Source organism: Panicum hallii, chromosome 1 (assembly GCF_002211085.1).
Source record: "Panicum hallii strain FIL2 chromosome 1, PHallii_v3.1, whole genome shotgun sequence".
Lineage (NCBI taxonomy): Eukaryota > Viridiplantae > Streptophyta > Magnoliopsida > Poales > Poaceae > Panicum > Panicum hallii.
In genome coordinates this window covers 53,298,836-53,325,609 of record NC_038042.1, presented here as the reverse complement: position 1 = coordinate 53,325,609, position 26,774 = coordinate 53,298,836, and the positions used below count along the sequence as shown (strand labels likewise).

Here is a 26,774-nt window from a genome sequence, read left to right as displayed (position 1 = left end):
AGGTGAGAGCTAGGAAAAGCCTGCAAGGAAAGAATCATCATGCATCAGCGTGGGCTCGTGGCTCCCTAATCCTAAATCCTAATCGCCCGCCCGCCACCAGCCGCTAATAGCGATGCTGCGATCGTCTGCGCGCCACGAGCGTTTGCTGATGCAATTGTTTAGCGTCGCTTCGAGCCACTCGTGACGTGCCACGACCGATCGAGTCGCCCAGAAAGAAACCATCCGGGCAGTTAACGAGTAGAACAAAATGACCACACCATAACTGCCGAGATGTCAGATTCGGCAATTGTTTGTCATCCTGGCGTTGTTGCCCTTGTGCGGGCGTCGCTTTGCCACTCCTGTGGTGTCACGATCGAGCCGCCCGGAAGGGCCGGGAGACACATGAGCGAGTGGCGAAAGCCGGAGGGAAACTTGAGAGAGACCGGGAGGGCGACAGGGGCGGGAGAGCAAGCAGGATTGCGAGGAATAGGCGCGCGATCCCCCTTTGCGCCTTTCAACCCTCTCTTTGCCGCTGTCTTTGCGTCCGCGGGGAGGCAGCGCGCCGGGGCCGCCTTTTCTTCCCGGCCATTTTCGGCGGTTGGGCTCGGTCTGGGCCCCCCGGCAGGCTTGGGGGGCGCCGATGCATGCATGGTCCTCCAGCCTCTGCCCGTCGGCCGTCTACGAGGTGGGGCCTCTCTCCCGGTCCCTCCCACTCCCATCATCCCCCGCCCCGACGCCGCCAGCCTCCTCGTTGGACTTGGCCTTGTGCGGATTACGGAAGTGCGCGCGTGGCCCAGCGGCAAGTTAGGAGCGGAGGATCCGTCGGAACCTGGCCGTGTTTGGGGGGCCCGGCCGCGCGGCGAAAGGAACTCGCGCAACGCCTTCCTTCCGTGGCGACGACCTTCCGTGGCGACGACCTCCTCCCTCCGCCGTGCCGTCGACTTGACCGATCCTTAGTGGCGGGCGGCGGGGCACCAGGGTCGCATTCGGTGCGGGATGATTGCGCGCACTCGCACCACGAACGGACGATGCCATCTGATTATCTCCATCGACGGTGACCGATCGGTCATGTCGGGAGACGAACCCCGCCGCGCGGGCCCTGCAGGCGATGCTGCTCGTGAAGACATGCCATTCATTGTTGAGTGTCTGATCGCGCGGGCTGCCTTGCACGAGCATCTCCAAAAATGTCTAAAAAATAGAGTCCTAAAATAATAGCATTGGAACCTTGCCAAAAATTATTGGGAGGGAAAAAAACCACCCAAGCCAATAGCTTCCAAAAAGTTATTCCCAAAAAATCTAATTGCTGCCGTGTCATCCAAGGTGGGCTCGCCACACCAGCATCTCGGTGTTCTTCCCAACCAATCTCACTCCTCGAGCTGCTTATCGGTGCCTGGTGTCAAATTACTGCGCGCAAGAGCCTGATGCATTTGAGAAAACAAGATCCCTTTGCCTACTCCTGGGATGCTTGTACCGGAGGCCCGGTTGAACATTCGCAGCGTTGCAGTCGGTGAGGGTTGCCGTCTTCCTCCGGAGGAATTCGATCAGGATTCAGGAAGAGGAGGGGATCATGGTCTTCATCTGCTTCCGCGGCCTCGACGCGGTGCTGGTCTAATCGTGATGTTAAGACGGCGGAATCGTGCCGCGACACGTCTCCGGGGGCTTAGCATGATCCTGGCATAAAAGTTTGCGCACGTTTCGGGTTTACTCGGCGAAGCGAAGCATCTCTCCAAACAATTGTATCCGGTAGGCTAGTGACGCCTTCTCCGAGCCTACGGGACAGGAATCATGTTCCTTCGTGCAAGGGGGCGTACCAACAGCAATGATATGGACGCTTCGGCTGCGGCGTTAGTCACAGCTTGAATCTCTGAGACCCTGACACATGCTAACTTGTAAGTTGTTAGGTACATTTTTATTCTAATATTGCTAGGATTAATAGTGGCATTGTCCAGGGGAAAAGCTATAGGCCTATAGATAAGAAAGTAAGTGGAAAAAAAAATTAAAGACAAATAAGGTGGTATACCAATATAAGTTGCTCCGCCAAACATGGAAAAAAAATACATGTATCCTGTAATTCAGGCTTCCGAAAGCGTCAAAATCTTGGATTAAAAAAGGGACACCTTTTCGAGGGAAAAAGAGTTGTTACGAAGCTGCTCCTTTCTAAAGAAGGAACCATGGTAGGCCCGGCCCAACCCTCATATGCATTTCCACTATAATATAACCCAATAACGATAGACTGTTTCGGCCCAATTATCGGCCCACCCCCACCATCGTCGTCGCCTTTTCGCCTTTTCTCCGCGGCACGACGCGACGCGACCCCGTGCGACGACGGCCGACGGTGCAGCCGAGCCGAGCGCACACCCTACTCCCAAATCCTGGGCGTGGAGAGCAGCGGGCCCGGCCGCGGCGTCTGCTCCTTTTCGTGCCGCTTCGTGGTGGCGCCCACCACCCACCACCTGTCGCAACAGCACGATCCATGGAATAGGCTACTCCAGCGCGGCCGGTGCCGACGACAGCGACAGCCTTTCCCCAACCCCAAGTACGCTCTGCTCCTCCACCACCTCCGCCGCCGGCTGCGGTTTGTTCCGGCGCGGTCGACGTCGGTAGAGGGGGGAGGCGGGAGGAGCAAGTGGGAGGGGTCGGCGATGAGCTTCGCGGATCTGGAGGCGGGGGCGCTCAGGGCGCCCCTGGGCAGGAAGGCGAGAGGGGGGCCCAACGACGCGCGCGGGCTCGTCTTCCAGATCACCACCGCCGTGGCCTCCTACCGCCGCCTCCTCAACTCGCTCGGCACGCCCAAGGACACCCCCACCCTTCGTGATCACCTGTCTGTTCTCGAACTCCACTTACACTTAATTGTTCAGCAATCAGCATAAACCCATGCGTTATTTGCTACTGGACTACTAGGTTACCATGCTTGGTTCAGGTTTGGAGCAATTAGTCTGCTCTCCGATCGATAGGATTGAGCTCATGCCTTAAACTGCATGTCTCCTTCTTCACTCACTGATGTCCCTTTCTTAGTCACTTTGTGATCGAATGCTTTGATTCCCTCTCAGGCAGAAGACCAGTCAGAACATTCTTCAATTGGCAAAGGATGCGAAAGATAAGCTCCAAAAAGCTGCTGAAGCTGACAAGAGCATTGATACTAGTGTTAGTAGTGATCTCTCACTTGTCTAAGCTCCTTCAGTTTCGTCATCGCTATTGTTTTCATGTGTAATGCTGTTGAAGTAATCAATTGTAGCAAACATAATTTTCCCTTTGATTGCTTCCAGTTGTACATGTATAGTACAATCTTAGCTGCCACGGTACTCAGGGAATTTTCGTGTTACTTACAGGCAGACAAGAGGGTAGCTGATATGAAGCTTGCTAAAGATTTTGGTGCCACAATGGAGGAGTTCAGGAAACTTCAAAATCTTGCGATTCAGAGGGAGATGGCATATAAGCCAGTTGATCCCCAGTATGCTCAGTCAAAGTAATTTCCGTTCATAATTAAGCCAATCCATACTGAAGTTCACCTTATGTGTTTCACTTCCTCTCCTGTGACAGAAATGCTTCAGTTTGTCTATAAATTACATTAGAAACACAATTTACTTATTCATAAGATCTGAATTCATGCTAAAATGGACTGCCGCTATTTGCTAGATAATATAAACTACTTCAAACTTTTGGATAATTAGATGCGGTTATGTAAGTGAACCATGATGACTAAGCCAGGCCGCACAGGATACTAAACTCTATTCATCCTTAACTTGATTTTTAGAATGTTTATCTCAAATGATTCCTCGATGCTCATGAAGATATCCCCCATATATATTTCCTGGTTTGATATTGGCTGTTTTTCTTTGTCTGGCCTCCGTAACTTTTGCATAGAAATTCAGTCGTCTATCATCTATTGTCGACTGTAGCATTTAAATGGAGCAGCTCTTCTTCCTTCTTTTTGCTCCTTTTGTTTCTCCAGAAAAATCTTTTTGGTGTATGGAGAAATTCCTCAGTAATCCACACATATGGTTTTGCAGATAGTTATAAGTGGACATTCATTTTTCTTCTGTATCCTGGCCCTATTGTTGACTTGTAATTTACTTGATGTCTTCACTTAGTGTTCTCTAAACTTGATGATTTTAGTTGTGCTATTTTGATTGGATTGCCTGCTAATCTTCTGGATGTTATTGTGGTCATTGTGATGCAGCTATACTACAGATGACAGAAGTGCTGACTCCGGTAATATGCCTGAGCAGCGTGCACTACTTGCTGAATCAAAAAGGTCAGTATTGAGCTATTATCTGGTACTCAGGTGGAAGCTCAGCTCAAAACTCTTTAATGCATTTGGCAAATGTGGGTTTGACTACACATGTTAGGATATCCGATGACTATTGTTTACTTGAAAAACAGGAGGTTCAACTAAATCTTATGTCCCATGCATGGCAGATTTGCCCTGATTTAGTGGTGACAGTATAGGGGCTGCGCTCTTTCTTAACTGATACATGTGGACTGTCATGTGAATTTATAAATATAATGTCTGCACAAGAGAGATTTTTCTACTCACAGCCAAATAATGTTGATGGGAATGGATTGAAAATAATGTTTGCGTCCAGTGAGGCTCACCACATTGAAATACAATCTGCAAGCTAAACCTGTTATGTGAGCTGAAAGCTTCAATGTCGTAGGCGAGATTTGCAGAATCCTGTTTCCCAACATTTCTGATGAATTTCCATGTTATGCTGAAGGCAAGAGGTGCTGCAATTGGATAATGAGATTGTTTTCAATGAAGCTCTCATCGAGGAAAGAGAGCAAGCCATTCAAGAGATCCAACAACAGATCGGTGAAGTACACGAAGTGTTCAAGGATCTTGCTACACTCGTACATGCCCAAGGAGTTATAATTGGCAAGTTTTTACACTGCATGGTACTTATGCTGCCGTGTTTTTTGGCCTCCTAACTAATGTGTACATGTTCCGTTCCAGAGGAAATCGACATCAACATTGAAAATTCTTCTGAAGCAACCACAGAGGCAAAGAGAGAAGTCGCCAAAGCAGGCAAAACTCAGAAATCAAATTCTTCCCTGGTATGTTCAGACTAATGCAAATTACTGAAGCTTAATTGCAACTATTCTCCACCTTACAAACCCTTCCGTTGCCAGCTTTGCTTGCTTATGGTCATCTTTGGGGCCGCGCTGCTTGTTGTGATAATAGTTTTGGCAGCTTGAGACACACAATCTTTCATCTTACGAAGCTATTCCGTGGAGTTCAGTATTGAAGACTGCATTGCATCTCTGAAAATGTTCTTGTCTAACCAACATCATGTTGTGTGCAAAAAATATAGCCAGCGGATTTTAGAAATCCCTTTTACGTTTCATGTTTTGTGAGTGCACGTTCCTTTGTCATGCGTGAGTCCTTTTTTAATGGCTTGCCTTGAGTGAACAGTGATGCTCTTTTGTTTCTTCGGGTTTCGGACGTTCGCTTGCGTGTGATTCAGTAACTCTGTAAGTATCTGCATCGAATAAAGAAAGATGATTCCGTGATACTAATTTTGTTTCTTGGATAAAAAAAAGGTGACTGAAAATGTTGTTTAGCAGTTAGCACTGTCACTGATTATTTGACATGGTAAGGAACATTGTGAAGACGGTCGATTACTTATCGGTCGTGATTCTTTTGGCAGAGGATTTGATTCATTGTCTATTGGATTGCTCCAATTCGGGCATTGATGATATGTGCAATAGACCATCGGGCATTTGCGGTTTTTTTTAAAAAAAAGATTACACACTACAATTCACACACTCACGACGGAAGTACACTCACCACGTAAGTACACTCACCCTTATGAACGTACGTACACAAATTTTATCTCTATGAGCATCTATGAAGATATTATCTACCACTGAAAGAACAACGCTACTAAATTCTATAAAATTTGCTCTCTATGGGGAGTCGAATTCAGGATCCGAGATGCTCCTGGCTCTTGTAAACAGCTAGGTACGTCTTTTCGCTCATTGGGCATTTGCTTGGTTTGGGCGGTCTCTGTTAATTTTGTTCTCGGCCTCTGTTGTAATTAGGCCCAAGACCATTTGCACATTTGCTTGGGCTGGTCCAATTGCACAATTGCTTGGTGAGGGACCGGCGCCGGCGGGATAGAAGGGGCCGGGGCTGGGCCCTCAAGAAGTCAAGATGATCACTGGTAAAAAGGAGGAGAAGAAGAAACGAACAATGGCTTACTTTTCATGCGGTAAGGGTTTGCTGAAGCAAAATAGTTAGGTTTAGGTCCGCGCTTAAGCCGGGGTAGGACACGATTGCTTAGTTTCACCAGAACTGCACAACACTATAGATTGTGACCTGGCCACGGACATTTGCAGAATCACTCGCTCGTGTGCGGAAATGTGCAATAGACATGAGCGCCGGTTGCCGGACAAGATGAGCGGGTCATGATTGCTTGGTGCTCCGTACCCTACGCACTGCACCCGTCACGTGTAGCTCAAAAAATCGTCATATTTAGCCGTGCGCATTGGTCTTTCGGTTACCCCGGCTCCTCACCGTCGCCCTAAACGCCGTCGCTGCTTGCACGCACAGATCTTGATGGCGTGCCCGTGCCTGTGTCTCGCTCGCCCTCGATCAGACGATCAGCCTCGGGGGCCCGCTCGCACGCTGCGGCAACTGTCGCGGGACCGGCACGACGCTGCCAGGCCAAACCCTGTCCCTTCCGCCGCGGATCCACTCCTCCGTCCTCCCCACGCGCACCCTGTCTGCCGATTTTCGGCGGTTCCTTCGGCCGCGAGCGGTGCTTGAGCTGTGATCTTGTCTTTAGACCCCTATTTATTTCAGCTTCTGAACGATTTTGAATATCGATTTTGGAAAATTTAAAAGTTAGATGACTGCTATAATCGAGAATGTAGAATCCAACTGATTATGAGTTCTCGATTATGAATTCTGAAAGTCATCTAGTTTTTAAATTTTTCAAAATCAAAACTTCAAACTATAAGTTGATCTGCCCAATCGCCGCGAGAATCTAGAATTTAAAAGAAGTCAGATGACTCCCATAATCAACAATCTAGAATTCAGCTGATTATAAATTTTCGATTATGATTCTGGAAGTCATCTGATTTTTGAATTTTTCAAAATTAAACCTTCAAAATCAGCTATAAGCTGAAAGAAAGAGGGCCTTAACCTGCCCGATCGCCGTGAGAATAGAATGCGAGATCAATGGATCCAAGGCTCCCGCGCGAGAAGACGATAAGAAATCCGCATGTGTGCTCGCCCCACGTACTCTGCGGCCATTAGCCGCCGGCCAGATCGGCAGCTTGGATCGCACACACACAAGCGGCGGCATCCGTACGTGCGCGGCGCCCCCGCGCATCGGCGCGTTCGTGCCCGCGGCCGCAGCGCTTTACTCGCGTGCGTGGCGTGCCCTCGCGTCCAAGGCAGCGGCAGTTCGCGCATGTGACGGTGCCCCGAGCCCTCGACCCACATTGCTCGGTTCGCCTTTTGAGCGATCTATCTATCTGCCCGCGGGACTTACGAGGTAGGCCGCCGTTCTTACGTCCATGCAGGCAGCAGGCAGTGTAGCACATGCACGTGCAGTCGGGGTGGCCGATAGATCGTTACGATCTGGACTACTGCTTCGACCGCGTAACAGGGGCCGGGGAACGGGCCACGACGCCACTTCGAGCCAATTGGTTTGTTGGCAGTCCATGCCATGATTGTGCGCTGCCTGTCCTTCCAGGTGTGCTGGCTGTGGCTGATCTGAACTGCGTTGGATCTGCATCCATTCCCGTGAGCATCTGATGACCGTGTCTCCCCGGCCACTTTGGCCACTTCATGGCAGTGCTACCGGTATGTATTGATTGGTAAGAACGTCTCGGCTTGTTGTATTATGCGTTATGCCTCATAAATCGTGTCCTGGTGGTACAAGCTCACTTGCTTGGAAAGGAATGTGCTATCTTTCATATTCTTAAAAGTGGGTTTTATCTCTACGCAGTTGATTTGAACCGTCCTACAGTGATCATCGTATGGTTCTCCAGTTGTCTCCAAACTTTAGAAAAGTAGCAACACATTCTTCTCTATGCATATCACGGCCCTCGCTGCGACGGAGTTGGAACACAAATTGAGAAGGGACCGTCAGTGATAGTTTGTTGCTTGCTTACTGTGATTATTTCTTAATTTGTAAGCATCAATTATGGTGTATTCTACAGCAGTACTCCTCTACCGGGAGTGTCCGAGTGGGGCACCCAGAGCCCTAATTTCCGCTTTCCCACGAGGCCACGAGCCGTACGCCGGGGTGAGCGGCTTGCGTTGCGTGCGTGCGCCGGTGGTCGCGGCACGCCACCGTTCCCAACGGCTCACGGCGAGGGCATGTGGGTGTAAAATCCGCAGATGGGCCCGAGAAGCACAGCGCGCCCGATTGTCTCGTCGCGCGCTTGGGGAGTAGCGTCGCGGCCCGCGGGACCAAAGGCACCGCCATGTTTGGGAGCGTGCTCCAACCACCGCCAGCCGCCGGTCGACGACGGCTTGGTTTCTAGCAAACCCTTCTATTCCTTTTTTTTTTCGGGTATCAAATCAAATCCTTCTATTCTTCGCTCCGTGCCCATCAATGCGCTTGTTTCGTAACGTTCCTGGCTCGGCTGAGCCATCCGTCCAGCCAGGATGAGCAAGGCGTTCCAGCCGTCCTCTGGGATCCAACGGCTGCGAGACATGGATGGGATCCAACGGCGGGGAGACGGCTTCTCTGACGGCTCGCGGTAAGAATTGGCTTTTCAAATCACTGCGGTAATTATTCGAAAAAAGCACTGCTGTGGAAAGGCATGGGGGGGATGTGAAGCGGAGTGGTTTGATCTGATTTCAGGAGTGCCACACGGCGACAGCTCGGAAGAAAGAAAATGACAGGAGCGGCGGAAGTCTGCAGAGTGCAGAGGGATGGAGTGGGAGGAGAAGCAAGCAAACGATCCGGCATCGCGGCGGCAGCAGCATTGGATGCTGCTGCGTGCCCGGCGCATGCAGATGGCCCCAACCCTTTTTTTTAGTGGCGGACCTGGCATGGCCTGACCGCCTCGTGGTTTGTCAATGCAAACCAGCCGGGAAAAAAGATCATTTTTTTCCTTTAGCCAAAAGGATTACACTGGTGGAGGAGGCTAACAAAAAGTCAGATGCTAGTAACAAAGCTATCTTTTTGAAGAACAGAGCGCCATTCTCTGTTCATTTTTGAATAACCGAGGCCCCGTTTAGATGCACTTCAAATTCCAACTTTTTACACTCTCTCTCCATCACATCAATTTTGGGACACATGCATGAAGCAGTAAATGTATGTAAAAAAAATAACTAATTGCACAGTTTAATTGTACATCTCGAGACGAATCTTTTGAGCCTAATTAGTCCATAATTAGATAAAATTTGTCAAATACAAACGAAAACGTTACAGTGTCACTATTGCAACTTTGTTGCAATCTAAACAAGGCCCGAGATGCTATGCTTGCTAAGAAGAAAGTAGTCAAAAAGTTGGGGAGGGAATGGGTGAGGTTGTGAGATGAACGCCATCACATGATGCCTATCTGCGTCGATTAGGGTGGGATGAGAGTTTAGCGGTACGGATGAGATCCCAGGGATTGCCGTTGGTTTGCTGCTCCTCACTCGTCACTCCTCACCACTTCACCTGCCTCCTGTTGCTACTCCATCTCCCTCCAGCATTTATTGCTCGAGATAGTCAGACAGTTCCAACCCTTTCCACACACGCTCCCCTCCCCCTTCCTCCTCCTCCTTTTCCAACCCTCCCTGCTACTGCTGCTGCCCTGCTCCTCAGTCCTCACGCATGTCTTCACATTCAAGTCCCTGCCTGCCTGCCCCCTCGCCCTCACCGGCACGGTGGTAACAACTAACAGCTGGTAAGAAGCCCTTCCATTCCATCCCCTCACTCGCTTTCCTCCTGGATGAATCGTTTCCTTCCTCCGCGGCTAAGGCGATTCCCCTTCTCTCGCAGATCCATGTCCAGCTGCTGACTTGTGTGGCCTAGACGCTGCGAAGGTACTTGCCGCTCCGCTCTCGCTCTCGCTCTCCCCTACCTACTCAAGTACATTTCGCCAAGAACTTGCGCACTTGGACTTGCACTTGTACTCCCTGAAATGCCGGCGAGGAACCGCCGGGCCGCGACGTTTCAGTTCGTGCCGTCCCGGTTCCCCGAGCTTCTTCCCATTCCTGGCCGCCGCTTCCGCTTCACCTGCGTTGTGCCTTCAAGAATAGCTCCGGCAGCGCCACCGAGAACCCCAAGCATTGCTCACCTGTAGGAAGCGTAGTACAAACACGTAGCGTCCGGTTCCGGCGAGACTAGCAGGCGCCCTCCTGTTCCTGCCGTCGGCGCCGGTGCCGTGTCATCAGAGCCGGGAAAGAAAGAAATAGAGAACGCGCAGATAATTGAAGTTTTCTTGTCGTTTTTACGACGATTATTTTTCTTTGGGAATGGATAACATAAGCAGAGCAGTCAATTGAAGCCTGGTTGCTCTCGTAATCAACCAGGGTGCTCGAGTCTTTTGTCTGAAAAGAGCAGTCAAATTCCCCCCCTTTTCAGTGTTTTCACCCTCGCAGAGGTGCTCTGGTTTTACTCCTCCCACACCTCGCCTTTTCAGGTCATCGCTTTCCGGCGGCCTCTTTCCCTGGGAAAGCGAGGCCGCAGCCCGCTGCCGCGCCCAGCCGTGCCGCACTAGACCCGGTGACCGACGCGAGCGGAGAGCCCCCACCGCCCGCGAAAAGCCTACACGTCCTCCGCTCCCCTACACAGTCCACGCCCTGTTGCTGTTGCCTCGCCTGCTCTGCTCCTCCGCCGCCCCGTTCAAAATTCAAACGCCTCCGCACGGCCGCCGAGCCCCCCCGTCCGTCACTGCTGGTTCGTGGCTGCGGGGGGTACGTCAGGGTCACCGGCCCGGCGCTCATTACTCGCGTCCGGACGGGCGGGCGGGGCTGCTACGGCCGGCCACCGCTGGTTCGGCGTCGCCTTATCGTCAGGACACCATCATTAGCCGCATCTAATCGCGAGATTAACCCTCCACCCTCTTTTTCCTTTGATGGCCTAATCATTAGCGCCCCAAAAGCCGCGCTGCGAGGATCCTGGTGCTTCGTGTGGTTGGGTGCTCGTCGGAACTCGGGGTGCAGCGTGGCGTGGTGGCGTGCGTGGGCGTCCCGTCGCGGTGGTTCTTTTCCGCGGGTGGGCCGGCGGGCGGTCGCCATGTACGCCGCCCCGTGATTATGGCGAGCCGGAATACCAGTAGACAGGGGTGTGGGTGCTATCGTTGCGAGATCGCGGCGCATTTAATTTTTCCTCAGCAGTTTGCGGTCTGACGACCGGCCTCTGCTCCCCATTCAAACCCTGATGCTGTGGTGGGGTTCCGTTTCCTTCTTCTGTTTCAGTTACTACTGGTGCTGCGCCAGGCGGTGGTGGTGGTGGTAACGCGGCGCGGTTGGGGAGGAGGAGGAGGAGGAGGATCGGTGGAGGAGGAGGGCGGAGATGAGGATGAAGACGCTGGGGTGCTGCCGGCGGCGGCCGCAGGACTTCAGCATCGACATGGACCAGGAGCCCGACAGTAAGCCCCTGATCTCCTTCCTCCCTCCTCTCTTCCTGCGAAGGTTTCTTTGATTTTGGCCACATTTTGGTTTGTTCTTGTGTGTACTCGAAGCGAATCTTGACTCCCTGTAGCGGCTGTACCTTCGATTATGCAGTTTATGATGCTGGTTTGAATGCCATTTCTTCGCCTCCCGCTATTTTGATAGGCTTATGGATTGGTTATTTGTAGCAGGAGTACACTTGTCCTACCAGCTGCGACTTGCGAGTGGTTGGGCGGTGCAGCCCCTGCCCGCTGCCTGCCCCGTACCAGCAATCCTTGAGAATCTTAGATTTTTTTTACTCATCTAGGAGTAGATCCTATAGGCTGAGCAGACTTATTCACCTGCCCACAATCACAAACCCACAAGATGAACAAGGTTCAATTGAAAAAACAATGAAAAAATGTTGAGGCTAGCTAGGGAGGGATGGGAACGTGGGGGAGGTCACGGCCGACGCGACTGTTCAGCAGAGGCGTCCCCGTCCCGTCCCCACAGTACTCTCGCCTCGAGCAGCGCTGCATGCGCCGCGCGGCGCAGGCCGTGCCGTGCAGTGGGTTGGGAACGTGCGTGCGCGTAATGGGGTCACGGGAAGATACCGGGGAGCACCGAGCCACGGCCCACGGCACTGTGCCACCTGATGCGACCGGCAGCCGGCCGGCCGGCCCGGCCGCACCATGTTCGCATTCATAACTTCTCGTTGCACTGCTCACTGCTCAGCGGTTACCCGTCTGCCATTTTTTTTTCACCGGCGTTTGTTTGTCTTTCTAGCTGTCTTTCCATCGATTCCGTGATTTTTAGCTACTTGTTTTTTTAATATTTAGAGTTCGTTTAGCAGGTTTTGTATAGCTCAAAAGTGGTCCCTGGCCGTTTTCCGCAAGGTCAGGTGTGGCATCTTCCCCCTCATTGACTTTGGGGGCAAAAGACTGCTAGCCGGTAGTGTAGTGGTACACTGCTTTTTAGACACTGCGCAGAGGAAAGGCACAAAAAATTGGGCCATGGCTTATGGTTGGACTTACGCTAGTTGCAAGATTCTTGCAACTGAACAATTCTCTATGGCATGCCATGTGGGCCGGGCAATTGCAGAATTACACCTATATCACTATGATTTGAACACACTACCTCTGACTTCTGCATTGTTGTGAGTAGATGCTAGATGGTAGCTGGGGCATGCTGACAATGCCCTTCTCATGTCCTTCCATTTTACTTTTTTTTCCCAAGTACTTTATGCTTAGTATGAAACCAACTGTTCCACCAATAGCTACACTGAAGTAGTGTAGATCCTTCAATCAACAATCGGATGCTGTAGCTCCACAGTGAAATTTCAGCTGAAAATACGTCACAGGGATTTGATTGTCATTTCTTATTATTTGGTTGACGTTTCACATGGAGCTATTGAAATTTTTAGCAATTGTTCTTAGTTTTTAGTTATTTAATTTGCCTCTCGATTTTGGTGGAAGTTGGAACCAATAGGCAGGTTCTGCATTGTAGCAGAGGAAGTACTTTTATATTAGGTGGTGGAAAGTACAAGATTCACAACAGCTTCTAGGTAGTTCACACCTCACACAAGCATGTGCAATGGCCTAGTTATGATAACAACAACATTCTAATAACACAATGGATAAAACATAGAATCAATGACTGACAGTACAAATTTTGTGTTCCTCCTTTGATTATTTAGGGGTCTGCTTGTTTATACACTATATTAGATAAACAAGCATAACAAAACTGATTGCTGTTTCATACACGGTTATCTAGGGGACCATCAATTAGGTCTCTGATCCAAAGTTCCATAGCTGTGATTTGTAAATGAGCTGTCCTGTATTCTGTTTTCCTCTTCCTTTTTACCCCCCCTGAATTAACATATTTCCATGTCATTATGGCAAAGATAAGTTAAAATTCCTATTGATGTAGGGGTGATGACATATAATGGCCTTGAGACCTGCATTATCAATAGTTCCGCCTATGACGATGATAGTGGCATTAGCGCAACAACAGGTGGAGATGGTTGTGTCACCAATGATTCCCTTGATGATGAAGTCTCAAGTTGCTCCAGTAAAGATGCTTCTGGTTCTTCCTTCTCTTCCCACAGCCTTAGCAAGCAGGATGAGCATTCTCTTGATGAGTTGGGTACACCCATCGCAGTTCATCTACTCCCTTTCAAAGGGAAGAAACCAATCACATATACCTTGAGTGCTTCAGATATTGAAAACATGAAGGAAAAATTTTCAAAGCTATTGCTCGGTGATGACACTTCTGGAGGAGCTAGGGGTGTTTGTACTGCTCTGGCCTTGTCCAATGGCATAATCAATCTCTCAGGTATACTTTTATAAGAAATTTATGTGTACATTGCAGTTTCCCTGTGCTCACAGAAAAGGATAACTTAATGTAACAGCAACTGTTTTTGGAGAACTCTGGAAGCTGGAACCATTGTGTGAAGAGAAAAAGATCAGATGGAGAAAAGAAATGGACTGGTTACTGTCTCCTACAACTTACATGGTGGAGTTGGTTCCGACGAAGCAAAGTGGGGCAGATGGATGCACATTTGAGGTGATTAGTCTCTGAATGAAGTGTTCCTCTCTTGCTATATCTTGTTGTGAAGTAAAATGATTCAGAGTCTTATTTACTTATGTTTCAACTGAATCATGCAGATTATGACTCCGAAGGCCCGTTCAGATGTTCATGTGAACCTTCCTGCTCTTCAGAAGCTTGATGCGATGCTCATTGTATGTTGTCAATTGTCATTCTCTGTGTTAGTCCTATGCATATGCATAATTAGGGCAGGTTTCGTCCTTGTTTAATGGTTTAGTTTCTCTTAATTCTTTGTGGCATATTTTGTATTTAGTAATGGTATCTGCAACAAAATATGCAGGAAGTGATGGACTCAATGATAGATACAGAGTTCTGGTACGAGGAGAGTGGCAGTAGAGCTGATGGGCGGGGAAAAATAACTTTTCCAAGGAAGAGTAAAAAGTGGTGGCTCCCATCTCCTCGTGTCCCTGAGCAAGGGCTATCTCAATTTCAGCGAAAAAGGCTTGTTTTTCAGGCTAAGCTTGTTCATCAGATCCTCAAAGCTGCAAAATCCATCAACGAACAAGTCCTATTCCATATGCCTATTCCTGCAGCTGTTATGGATGCCCTCCCAAAGGCAAGTATCCACTTAACTTAATTATTTGTTAGTACAGCCTTTTGGTGATCTTTCAATAAAATTACTTTCATGATTGAATTGATATTCTGATACACTGTAAATAACTTTGTTGTTATTTGCAGTCTGGGAGAGCTAGCTTGGGCGAAGATTTGTATCAAGCTATAACCACGGAGTATATTCCTATAGAGGAAATCTTTGTTTCGCTCAGTTTGAAAACTGAGCACAGCGTGCTTGAGACTATAAACCGGTTGGAGGGCGCAGTGTTTGCATGGAACCAAAGGATTTTAGAGGAAAAAAGCAAGAGGTCCCCAGGACGGCATTCCTGGAACTTCATGAAGGACAGTTCGTCAGAACTCGACAAGATGTCTGCGTGCATCGAAAGGGCTGACACTCTTGTGCAGCTTCTGAAATCCAGATTTCCCAACCTTCCTCCAACGTTTATAGATGTTTTGAAGGTCCAATACAACGTGGTAAGTTTGGCATTGCATCACGACGATCGAACTTGATAGGTATGCAGTTCTGAACATGTAATTGAAGAACAACTACCCTGTACGCAGGACGTGGGTCATGCCATTGTGGAGGCTTACTCTAGGGTCCTTGTCGGGGTCGCATTCAGCATACTGTCCCGGGTGGCGGAGATACTTCTGGAGGACGACCTGGTGAAGAAGCCCAACACCCCGATGGCGACGCTGAAGTTCGACCTCTCCTCCGACGTGTACCTGGCAGGCATCACGGAGACGCCGCCGGGCCGCATCCGGCGGTCCCTCATGGACCAGATCAGCATGGTCGACGGCCGCCTCGACGCCGTCGTCAGGAAGAAAGGGGTGAAGCAGCTGCGGTGGTGAGGGTGCGGCCGCGCCCGCGCCCGGCCGTTGTGAATCTTTTGGCGATGTGTACAGGGTGGCGATGCGGCGGGGCCCAGTTGTCCGCCCCGCAAGGTACCTTACTGATAGCGTAATGCGACGTGTTTCGCGACCGATGATGATGAGTTTGCAGTGCACTGTGTAAGAGAGCAGCGTCGGCCGAGTGAATCCTGCCGTTTTGTCGCGGTCTCCGGGTGTTGCAGTTGCGTCCGGACAATGTGGTGCCCTTGGTCAGCCCTGCTGCGTTTCTTGCTGGCACCAGATGATAAGCTGTGGGAGGGCTAGAGGTCTGGGCCTCTGGCTTGGCCTACAGCGTGTGTAGTTGCACACTGGTGTAAACACGAGACGACCTTGCTTGACGGGTTCACGGTGACGCATGGACGCGTCTTCCGCTCCGGTACGCGTCGATGGGGGCGTGTGGGGTTCTGAAAAGTGAACGAAGGGACCGTGCCAATTCTGAAGTCAGGATTGGAGCCCTGGACGGGCGCAAAGGGAAGAAGAATGTTTCCATTTTCCAGAGGGCGAAGTGCACTCGGCACAACAGAATCTTCCGCGCACGGGCGCGCCGCCCTCGTGCGTCGCCGGCACCGGGACAGAGCAAGAAGGCAATTCGGCAGAATTCCCCGCTCCTCGGCGTCAAATCGGCACGCTTCCAGCTTCCCGGCTGGTCGACGTCCTCCCCGGGGTGGCATTCCGCGATCAAACGCCGCGTTGGAGTTGGAACTTGGAGGTTTGGAACAGCGGCTGGCGTGCTGCTCCAAGGGGCGAACGAGTTCAGGGATTGCTCCGTGCTACTAGTACCTTTTTTGTTTCTCGTCGACCCCCGTGTCGTGTCCTGCTCGGGGAAGAGTTTGCCCACGAGGCGACGACTCGCTTGCGTCTGGACGCTGCCGTCCCTTCCAAGCCGGGACTACGTGTCCGGCAACTAAACGCCTCGGACCGTCCGCGTCGCGGAAGCAAGTAACGACGGCTCCCCGAAATCAAAGCCGTACTGCCGTAGGAAACGAGGCGAGGGATTTGCTACGACGCTACTCTTTTTTCTGAAACTACGGATCGAGTTCGTCTGCGCAACTGCGTGGTGGTGTATCGCGTGTGCACACGTGCTGCGTCTTGATGGGTAATCTTCTGCCGATCAAGAGCGTCAGTGAAAAAGCCAGGGTTCTCGTCGCATCCGGCGTCGCGACAGAGAGGCCGGAGGGCTGTGGCGCCTGAATGACACAAGGGCCCCACAGCTCGGCCGCCGCCGCCTCCCCTGCTCGCGCGGAGTGCGCCACGCCGGCCGCGGCCGGACGCCCGGGGGCCACGACCACGGGCCTCTCGCTGCAGCTCCGGCAGCATGGGGGCTCCCTGACAACTGCACGCGCCCTGCTCTCCGTTGGATCCGTGATCCGATCCCGAGTGTTGGTTCGGCGTGCGCTCACGCGCGGCTATGATGATCTCGTAGCTCGTGGGACCCGGGAGAGGCGACGCAGCGATTTTGATCCATGCTCGCGGTTTCATTCTTTTTTTTTCTTTTTGAATAAAAGCGGTTTTACTGCTGCATTTTGCTCACAGAGAGTGCTCTACTCCTAGACGGTGCTGCCTTCTCGTGCTGTGCCCGTCGGGTTCTTCTTCTCATGCCTGTCTACTCTTTTACTACTTACCATGTTTGCTATTGATAGTCTTTTAAAAATCTAATTTGAAGGAATAAGTAACTTGGAGCGCGTTTGACTATTGTGGGAACATCCATATTGCTACGGTATGGTAGCAGTCCTTTTATGGCATGTACTTCACACGCTTGTTTTTATCGTAAAAGTATAAAAAAGTGTTTAAAGCCACTAACTTTTAATTATATAGCGCATAGGCAAGTACGATGCGATGTATAGCGCAGCACAACTTCATTGGAATCTTGATAAGTATTTATCTTCGAGATTTTACGCGATGGTATTATGTGCAACACAAGTTATTTCTAAAATTACAAGAACCATCTAACTCGCAGCAACTTTATATCGCGCGCGAAATGAGTCATGAGTCATGGACTCTATCTCCACTCTTATCTATTTATATTGTTCATAGAATTTATGCATTCACGGCAAAAATATCTTCTTTTGACAACAATGGAACCGGTTATGATGAAGTTAACACAACCTACATTAACTTTTAAACATTTTCATTTTTCCATGGAACTATCTGATCCGCGTGATGAGACGGTCACGCTGGCACTTCCATTTGCCTAAGCCGTCATGACAGCCGTGCTCAGCGCGAACGTGGGCACGTGAGCCGTAGATAACAAGAGGGCCGCTGCCACCGGAAGCATATTATCACTCCACTAATAAAAAGATTTAATAAGTTGATTAACATCTCGGTTAATCAACCCGCGTATATATATATATATACTCACTCGAAGCAAAGCCGCGGAAAAACCAGAGGGGAGGCGAACGCTGACGCTGACGAGGAAGGGGAGGAAGAGGGAGAGGGAACTGGGACTTGCCGCCCCCGCCTCCAAATTCCCCACTTCTCCGCCACCGCCACCACCCACCCCTCGCTCCGCCCCGCCCCCCGATTCCGGCGTCGCCAAGCAACCCCGCTCCCCGTGCCGGTCCCAAAACCCTACCCGCCCAATCCGTCCGATTCCCAGCTCCCGGCCTCGCGTGGGGACCCTCGGAGCAGGGGATAGGCGGAGGATCGGATCGGCCGCCGGAGGAGCATTGGGCGATGGCCGCCGTGTAGGATGCAGCTGGACTCCGCCGGGCCGCCGCTTAGCTGCTGCTGCTGCTGCTGGAGTTCCGATGCTTCGGCCGCCGCGATCCTAAGAGCGGAGGGTGGAGTACCCGCGTGGACTGGGTTGGGCGGCTGGTTGATCTCCGTGAGCACCGGCGCCTGCGCGCTGGGAGGTGAGGAGGTGGTTGCGCGGGGCGTATGGAGAGGCCTCTGAGGGAGGGGGCCTCACCGGGGCCGTCGTGGGCGCCGAGCGAGTCCACGGCTTTCCGGGGGTATGCTGCGGCGGAGGGGGAGCGGGCGGGGGCGTCGCCGTCCGCCCCGGGCAATGGGGTTCCCGCCCGCTCAAGCAAGCTCCGCGCCGTCAGGAAGAGGCCTGTACGTTTCCTTCACCTTCCCCTCTCATGCGGCTACCCAGAGATGCTTCCTGCTGCCGTTCTACGGCCTTGCCATGCTGAATTGTCAAAAGATCGCGCAATTCGCAAACGCCGATGCAATTGGGTCGTATTTATTGTGCTGAAATGATATTAGCGAATCAAAAGTTGAAACTCCTATGGACTCCTATGGCTTGAATTATTCAAATCATCATCGTTGCTACACGCCTACACCTGCTGCCATTCTCTCTTGTTGCTTGCACGCGTAGATCAAGCAGCTATGGTTTGACCTGGTGGAATAGTGGATTCACTCGTATTGGCTTTTGATTCTTAATTTCGTAAGAAGCAAACTTTGTGCCTCTTTCAGGATTGCTAACCGATTAACTTGTACGCATCTTAAACAAAATTCATTTGCACTTATTTAGTATAAGCTTCATGTTTTTGACTCGCTGTAGTCTTGTAGTCACTAGTACTAATTTTCATTTGCAACTAGCACAACAAGAACATGTTCACTATGATCAAAGGTGAACTGGAGACAACTTAGATCATGCCAGGATACTTGTTATTGTTAAATCAAAAGATCTTTCTTTAGGTTGTTATGAGTGTTTAGACAATACAGACCTGATTAAGGGACGCAATACTATAAGGACATCCTTCAAGTGTTCTGCCACGAAAAGATGATCGGGTTTGATACACTATCATTCTTGTATATAATATATCCACCTCTTATCCACATATCTGTGATGACTTATACCTCTTATCCACATATCTGTGATGACTTACTCTAAACTACAGCTGTTTATTCATGCAGTTTGTTGCGAGATTAACCACAGACATCGTCCAAACTTTTGAAAAATGCAACCCAGAGTTTAAGTACTCAGAGTCACTAAACCCCAAGCGATTTCTCACCAATCCTGCAGTTCCCGCTCACAACGATGGTCATGACAATGCAAATTCTGACCTCATCTTGTATGTCAACCTGGAACTGGTTAATAGAAAGTCAGACCGGAGGTTAGTTTTCTTTTTCGAAGTACCAACTTCTTCCATTTCTCAATATAAGGCCATTTACTCAGGAGTTTCCATTTCACAATATAACTAACCCTACTTTAATGGGTGCATGTTTGTTCATTTGCCATCAATTTTCCCTTAAAAACTTAATGCCTCCTTGTTCTAGTCATATGTGGACTTATGCTTTGAAGAGGTGACTATTATCTCTTTTTTTTGGCAATTACTGTACATTTTATTCCAGATAAATTTTGCTTTGGGTGAAATTTATTTTCATATAATATTTGAGAACAATTTAGACAAGCCTCGATAAGTTGTTTATTAGAGTTGGGCTTTCACAATGTTTAGATTGTTCTTTCAATAAGTGTGGCTTATATGATAAAACTTCACTGCTCCACTACTATTTGACAGTTTTCATTTCAGACTTCAGGATCTTGAAACATGGACATGTTTAAATTAGGCTAAAGTTGTGTTGGCTTTTGTTAATTAGGTATGTTGTCCAAGAAATGCTTGGGCAAGGTACCTTTGGACAGGTTGCAAAATGCTGGGATGCAGAAACCAACAATTATGTTGCAGTGAAAGTTATAAAGAACCAACCTGCCTTTTACCAGCAGGCTATCATGGAGGTCTCTCTATTGAGCTTGGTACGGTACTTTAATTTGCATGCTAGTATATACTTTTGTTGGATGCATTGAATAATTTGAATCTCAACTGTGACTATAATATTGCCTGCAGTTAAATGAGAAGTTTGATCCTGATGATCAGCACCACATTGTCCGAATGCTGGATTTTTTCCTCTACAAAAATCATTTGTGTATAGCCTTTGAAATGCTTGGTCACAACCTGTAAGATAACTTTCATTTAACTATGTTCATCAATCATCTGCATTAGATTTCATTCATGCAGTGACATAAACCTACATCTTTATAGGTATGAGCTGTTGAAAAGGAATAGCTTAAGAGGTTTGCAAATGAAATATGTACGGATTTTCTCAAGACAGGTCTGTTGTCATTTTAATATGTTGAATGGACCTTTAATGTATTTATTGCAATATGTGATGTGTGTATTGTTTTTTCAGATATTGGATGCATTGATAGTCATGAAAGATGCTGGTATTATTCATTGTGATCTAAAACCAGAAAACATCCTTATAGCTCCAACGTGAGTTGCTTCTTATCAGTATCATGTGCTGGCGTCCATCAATCCTGTAGCCTGATGACTACGTGATGACTTTTGCAGTGTAAAAACAGCAGCTGGAGTGAAAGTAATTGATTTCGGATCAGCGTGCATGGAGGGTAAAACCATTTATTCATATATTCAGGTTTTGTTTGAACTCACTGAGCATTTTAAATTTTGTTGCTTTAGTACTATTTGTTGATTTCAAGTCAAGTTTGTACCATTTCCTTTTTCAGAGCCGTTATTACAGGTCTCCGGAAGTACTTCTTGGTTATCCGTATCCTATGTGGCATCTACAATCAGATGCATTATCTATAGTCACACAAGCATCTCATAATGCACAAATTGTTCTGTTTTTGTTATTCTATGTTTGCGCATTATTATGAATGCCAGCTTGTGCGCTTAACAAATGCTAGATATACTACTGCCATTGATATGTGGTCATTCGGCTGTATTGTTGCTGAGCTGTTTATTGGGTTGCCTTTATTTCCTGGAGCATCAGAATATGATGTACTTTGCCGTATGATTGAGATTCTTGGGTTAGTACTTCCTACTGAAAAAATTCTCTCTTGGTTTTAAGTTTTGTTTAGTAACTTTGTGGGCAAATCACCTATACTGGATTAGGCTGTAACTGTTTGAGCACTTTCGATTAAATTAAGAAACTTGAACACTGTAAATATCTGCTTTCTCAAAATTCATCTATAAACAGTGGGCAACCGCCAGATGATCTACTTCGTGAGGCTAAAAACACCGGACGATTTTTTAAGCATGTTGGAAGTATCTATCCTGGTAGTGAGGCACGGAATGGCACTGGCAGTGCATACAGAATTTTAAGTGAAGACGAGATCGAAGCGGTAAGTTTTAATGGTTTTCTTGAAGATTATGCTTAAGGTTTCTTCAATATCATGCCTTATCCTTTACCGGTTTTACCTTATTTACATCCCTCAATACAGAGGGAGTCCAAGAGGCCAAAGGTAGGGAGATGGTATTTCCCTCGTGGAAGGCTCGACAGACTCATATTTACATACCCTTGGAAGAATTTGAGTGAGGAAACCTTGCCAGGTTTGTTCTGGAATCCTTTCTTTCAGTATAGAACTATGTGGCCTTCATTGTTCATTTGTTCTTTTCTGAAATTTGGGGGTAGTTTCAGTGCAATACATTGTATCTGCGTTGTATGGTGTTTCTTCGTCACAATGTTTTTGGTCCACCCAATGATCTAATGGTACTCCCTTTTTTCTTAGTTTTTTTAACAACTCACAGGGGATGACACGGAGACCCCTCAACCCACAAAAATTCCTATAATAATACTGTACCACAAATACTTTCTTCAATCGCTGAACTAGAATTTATATTTATCAGTGAGGTGTGCACTAATGTGGCTAGATGATGACTCTGCAGCTCAGTGACGTGCACAATTGTTACAAGAAAACACGAGCTACATGTCTCATCCATATTGCGTGCTGCAGTTGAATATGATTAAGAGGAGAAATTAGATGAACTTCTACTCCTTGCATTTACTGGAGTTACGAATCATTTTTGTCCTTTATTATTGAGGCAGTTAATTCATTGGAATGACAAGTGCAAATTTCTTGAATGAAAAATACTATTCCCATCTGTTCCAAAAAAAAAAAAATCATAGCAATCATAATTCTTTTGGAAGTACAATGATATATTCACTTCTTGCGATTTTGTTCAGAGACAGAAAAGGCTGATTGCCTGGCATTGGTTGATTTCTTGAGAGGTCTTGTTGAGTTTGATCCGAATAAGCGGTGGTCACCACTGCAGGTATTCACTGATGATACTGGTACATTTTCTTTTTTGGGTATAATATTCTCTTTGTGAACTGGAATATATTTCAATTCTCATGCCCGGGAACTTTTTTTATGTTGGGAAATTCTTGTATTGTAGTAGTTTTTAATGCTCCTATTACTGGTTTGATACTGAGGTTTATACTTTACTTGATTTCAATGGCATAAATTTATTTTTTGAAGAATCATCATATGACTTGACAATTCCGAAAACCTATTTCAGGCCTCATATCATCCATTCATCACTGGTGAAGCCTTCACTGGTCCTTATGAGCCTGTCCAGGAGACTCCACGGATTGTAAGTACAATCATAAATTAGATTTTCATTACAGGATATGCTCCAAAAGGTATGTGAGAGAAGTTAGGAAATATCTGGTTTATAAGTCATGCATCTTATGTCTTCTTTTGTGTTGTAGCCTGTAGGTCGTGCTGCAGTAGTTGACCACAACCCAGGAGGAGGTCACTTGCTAGGTGCTGGTCTTTCTCCTCAGGTTGTAAGCATTTTCTCTTATGCTTTTAGTTGACAAGTTGTAAGATATTCCTGTAACATCTTAATTATGGCTTTTCTAGGTTGGAAGCATTAACAGATGCCTACGATTTAATAATGCTTTGCAACCAAACATGCCTTCGTACGGAAGCAGTTGTGGCAGTTATGGTAGCCATGGTAGCTTTAACGATAATGCTGGTTTTGCAAACAGCTATGGAAGCTATGATTTTAACAGTCTCAACATTTATAACTCACCAATGGATCCTCCTGGGTTTAATTTACGTTCCCAAGCTGGAGGATCATTTCTAGGATCTAGTCCTGATATTCGACGAAGACCTCATCTCTCATATGGTGGAGGCATTCGGTTAAGTCCTGGAGGTCCGGGGCCTATGTCTCTCGGGGCCAGTCCATCACAATTTACACCACCAAATTCCCAGATGCAAATCCCAGGTGCTAATGGAAAGTATGGTGCCTCTCCTTCAAGAGGTGCTCATGGCTCCTCGTTGGGAAAGGCTGCTGCTGTAGGCCAGTATAATAGGAGGAGGAATCAGGGTTATCCACCTATGCCAATGCCACCACATGAGCACACATCTCAACCAATCCAGGGACACCAAGGAGATGGTGTCAGTGCTGCTCGCTTTGATGCATATAGTCAAGGAAGTTCTGGCTACCTACACAACACACTCCCTAATTCTGGTCATTATAGCTGGAGACCTCAAAGAGGTGTTGGCAATGGTTTACCTTCGGACCCTTCTTCTAGTCATGGTTCTTTTCCACCCACCAATTACAATGGTTTTCCTCCTCTACACTCCTCCGACGTGTCAGCAGATACATTGCCCTCCACTTCATCAATACCTGATCCAGCCGACTGGGATCCCAACTATAGGTATAATGGTGCATTTTAAAGTTATTTCTTTGTAACGTACCCTACATTACAACTTAGGTTTTTTTAATTATAATATGCAGTGATGAGTCACTCCTGCAAGAGGATCGTTCATTGTCACTTGAGTTGAGTGGTCTTCACCTGAGAGACTCAAGTGGTCAAACAAACAGATCTAGCAGATTGGCACCTATTCCAAGTCATGATATTGCAAGTTCAAACCCTTCGGCATTGAATCGGAGGTATTGTAGTATTTTTCTTGATGTGATTTATTCCATGTGCTCAGCCGTTCCAAAAAGTTTATGTTACAGAAGTACCCTTCTTTTGAAAGCTTGCTTCTGATCAATGGCCAACAGGGATGCATTAGTTTCATGAGATTTTACATTATGCCGCTGATCAATTCTTAATACATTTACATAGTTTGTCTGCATCTTTAGGATGCTGCTGGTTTCTATTGCATTATACCTTGCACTATTGCATGCCTTCAAGGAACAATCATTGTTGAAACTGATGTTCCATGTATGAAAGTAGTAATGATTTTCCCGCTTTTCTTTCATTTAAATTTCCTGACTCAATTTTGAAAGGATCCAGACGCTCTTTTACCATGCATATCCTACTGTCCGTAGTAAAGTTCCACTGGAGTTGTTGTTTGCGAAGTTGGGGGTACATTTTCAGCTCTATTTTACCACACTGTTGCATTTAATGCCTTTCTAGAACCTGAACTTTTTATGATAAAAACTTTTTAGGCAAGTGATTATGCTGTTTTTAGGACGGAATGATGCTTGCCATATAGCTATAGTTTACTATTTTTTTCGACCAATTTAACCTGAATTGAAGCACGAGGAGACATTTTCCCTGCACTAATTACTATACATGTTTTTTGCTGTAGAACGGGACACCTGTTTCATTCATCATCTCATGGAGATAGTGCCCATCCTCCAGGTCATGTCACCTTGGATGGTTACAACCATGCAAATTATTCTCAGCAGAGTTTGCCAAGCTTTCATGGACAACCATTTCAGCAGTACAACAATATGACTTCCAGTTACATACGTCCGATGAGGACTCAACACAATGGCCGGCCTGTCTGGACTAATTATAGTTTGGCAGAACCTCCACCCACTAATATGGGAGATGGAATGCCCTGGGGTAATTTTCATGCTTTCATACTTAAAGTATTTCTCTATCTGTCTGGTCAACTGGTCGGTATAGCTAGGTACTTTGCATAGTTATTATATTTCCTTCCATTTACAGTTCTCTTTTCCACCTTTTATCTTAGGTAAGGCATGCTTTAGAAATTTTAATTGACGTTATCTTGTTTTAGTCCCACCTTAAGCAGTCTCAATGTCATATTTGCATCTTATAAGCTTCACTATTAAGATTCAGAGAGATGGATGTTGCAGTACACATCACTAGTTGAATCGTGACAAAAAAAAAAATTCATAGTATGCTCAAATCCTACAGTTGTGCACTTTCTATGCGCATGGGACTGGATAACAGTCGTTAAATGCCAGACCTGTTTCGTGACAGCTAGCGCACGTGATATTAACTTGTTTGTTGTGATACAATTATATTTATTTTCAGGAAACACTTTATCTTGTTATCCTATTCTACATTTAGACTGAGCTTAGAAATTTTTATATAGTTCTGTGTTCCAATTGGCATCCATTTTAAATTATATTGGCAAAAATAGTCGTTTTAGTCCCTAAACTTTGATCCGAGGGTCAAGTTCATTCAGATCGGCCAATATAGTCCCTCAACTTTCATTTTTGAATCAAATTCATCCTTATGCTGATATTATAATCCATAAAAGCATGAGATGTATAAAAAAATCTCTTTGCCCTTGGCTCCTACCCATTCTAAATGCATTTAGGAGCCGAACATCACAAGCATTTAGTTGGGAATATAGAATTTTATTTACCCATGCATTGTATTGTATTACAGATGCATGGAGAGTAAAATTAAAGCTACTTATTACATAATTACGTACCACGCCATATAAAATGTTGTGAAAAGTTGAGCGAACAGTAAAAAAAGTGGAAATTGAGGAGGAGAAAAAGAAACCATGGGTAAAAAGGATTTTTTTTGCATTTATCTTATGTATTATGGAGTATAATATCACCACAAGGACGAGTTTGACCTCAAAACAAGAGTTGAGGGGCTATATTGGTCAATTTGGAAGTTGAAGAACGAACTTGATCCTTAGGATAAAGTTAGGGGACCAAAATACCTATTTTGCCAATTATATTCAAGATAATACTGATACAAAATCATCGTTGTGCAGGAGGGAGAGCTGGTCACTCGTTTGCAGCAAGCGGACTGCCACCTTCCGTTGCAAGAAAGGATTTTGGGAGGATATTTTAGTCGTGGATATGGAGGAACGCGGAATGCCACCAAATCGATGGCATCGGCTCGTTTGCTTTTGCAATTCCGGGTTGGTTTGTTTGTGGGCGTGGTTGCTTTATGCAATGTGTTGGGTTCCTCCGATGTTTGTCTCCCTGGGATGCTCCGATTCACAAGATATAGTAAGGTTATGATTTATAGCGTTCGTTTTTTGTGAGTTTACCTGCACGAACTCCAGTTCAGAAAGTCAGTTGTGCTCATTGGTACAATCCTTGTGAGTTCTGCAGGCAGGCCCCATAGTTTTCCTGACCTGATTATTTTCTTTTCTACTTTTTTCTGTTTTTTTTTTCTTTCACTTCGATAGAGAGAGAGAGAGAGAGTCGTGTGGGCCGTGATATTTTCTCTTTTGTTTGGAGGTTTTATTTTCCTAGCTGAATATAACGCGTCTCACCTC

General features: G+C 47.3%; 3 protein-coding genes across 4 annotated transcripts; all 3 read left to right on the top strand.

Moving 5' to 3' along the window:
• Positions 1 to 2,302: 2,302 nt before the first annotated feature.
• On the top strand, positions 2,303 to 5,496 carry LOC112890852 (syntaxin-22-like). Its single transcript, XM_025958072.1, has 7 exons — positions 2,303 to 2,800; positions 3,030 to 3,123; positions 3,309 to 3,445; positions 4,160 to 4,234; positions 4,698 to 4,855; positions 4,934 to 5,034; positions 5,110 to 5,496. Exons 1-7 carry the CDS (start codon positions 2,622 to 2,624, stop codon positions 5,173 to 5,175), a joined length of 810 nt encoding a protein of 269 aa, XP_025813857.1. The 5' UTR covers positions 2,303 to 2,621; the 3' UTR covers positions 5,176 to 5,496.
• Positions 5,497 to 9,685: 4,189 nt separating this feature from the next.
• Positions 9,686 to 15,669, top strand: LOC112873418 (rop guanine nucleotide exchange factor 14). Of its 2 annotated transcripts, XM_025936397.1 has the most exons (9): positions 9,686 to 9,834; positions 9,930 to 9,973; positions 11,351 to 11,523; positions 13,454 to 13,858; positions 13,935 to 14,089; positions 14,191 to 14,265; positions 14,412 to 14,687; positions 14,810 to 15,157; positions 15,245 to 15,669. In XM_025936397.1, exons 3-9 carry the CDS (start codon positions 11,448 to 11,450, stop codon positions 15,530 to 15,532), a joined length of 1,623 nt encoding a protein of 540 aa, XP_025792182.1. In that variant the 5' UTR covers positions 9,686 to 9,834; positions 9,930 to 9,973; positions 11,351 to 11,447; the 3' UTR covers positions 15,533 to 15,669. The 2 variants fall into 2 exon arrangements, with proteins under 2 accessions (XP_025792182.1, XP_025792253.1); XM_025936468.1 differs by lacking the exons at positions 9,686 to 9,834; positions 9,930 to 9,973 and having other exon boundaries at positions 10,701 to 11,523.
• A 2,278-nt stretch (positions 15,670 to 17,947) lies between these two features.
• Positions 17,948 to 26,637, top strand: LOC112882556 (dual specificity protein kinase YAK1 homolog). Its single transcript, XM_025947640.1, has 18 exons — positions 17,948 to 18,625; positions 19,433 to 19,632; positions 20,117 to 20,270; positions 20,362 to 20,471; positions 20,557 to 20,626; positions 20,705 to 20,787; positions 20,866 to 20,947; positions 21,039 to 21,079; positions 21,219 to 21,341; positions 21,512 to 21,656; positions 21,756 to 21,864; positions 22,499 to 22,587; positions 22,834 to 22,908; positions 23,027 to 23,101; positions 23,181 to 23,983; positions 24,064 to 24,219; positions 24,867 to 25,126; positions 26,262 to 26,637. The coding sequence occupies exons 1-18, from the start codon at positions 18,449 to 18,451 to the stop codon at positions 26,339 to 26,341; spliced, it is 2,832 nt and encodes a 943-aa protein (XP_025803425.1). The 5' UTR covers positions 17,948 to 18,448; the 3' UTR covers positions 26,342 to 26,637.
• Positions 26,638 to 26,774: the final 137 nt, after the last annotated feature.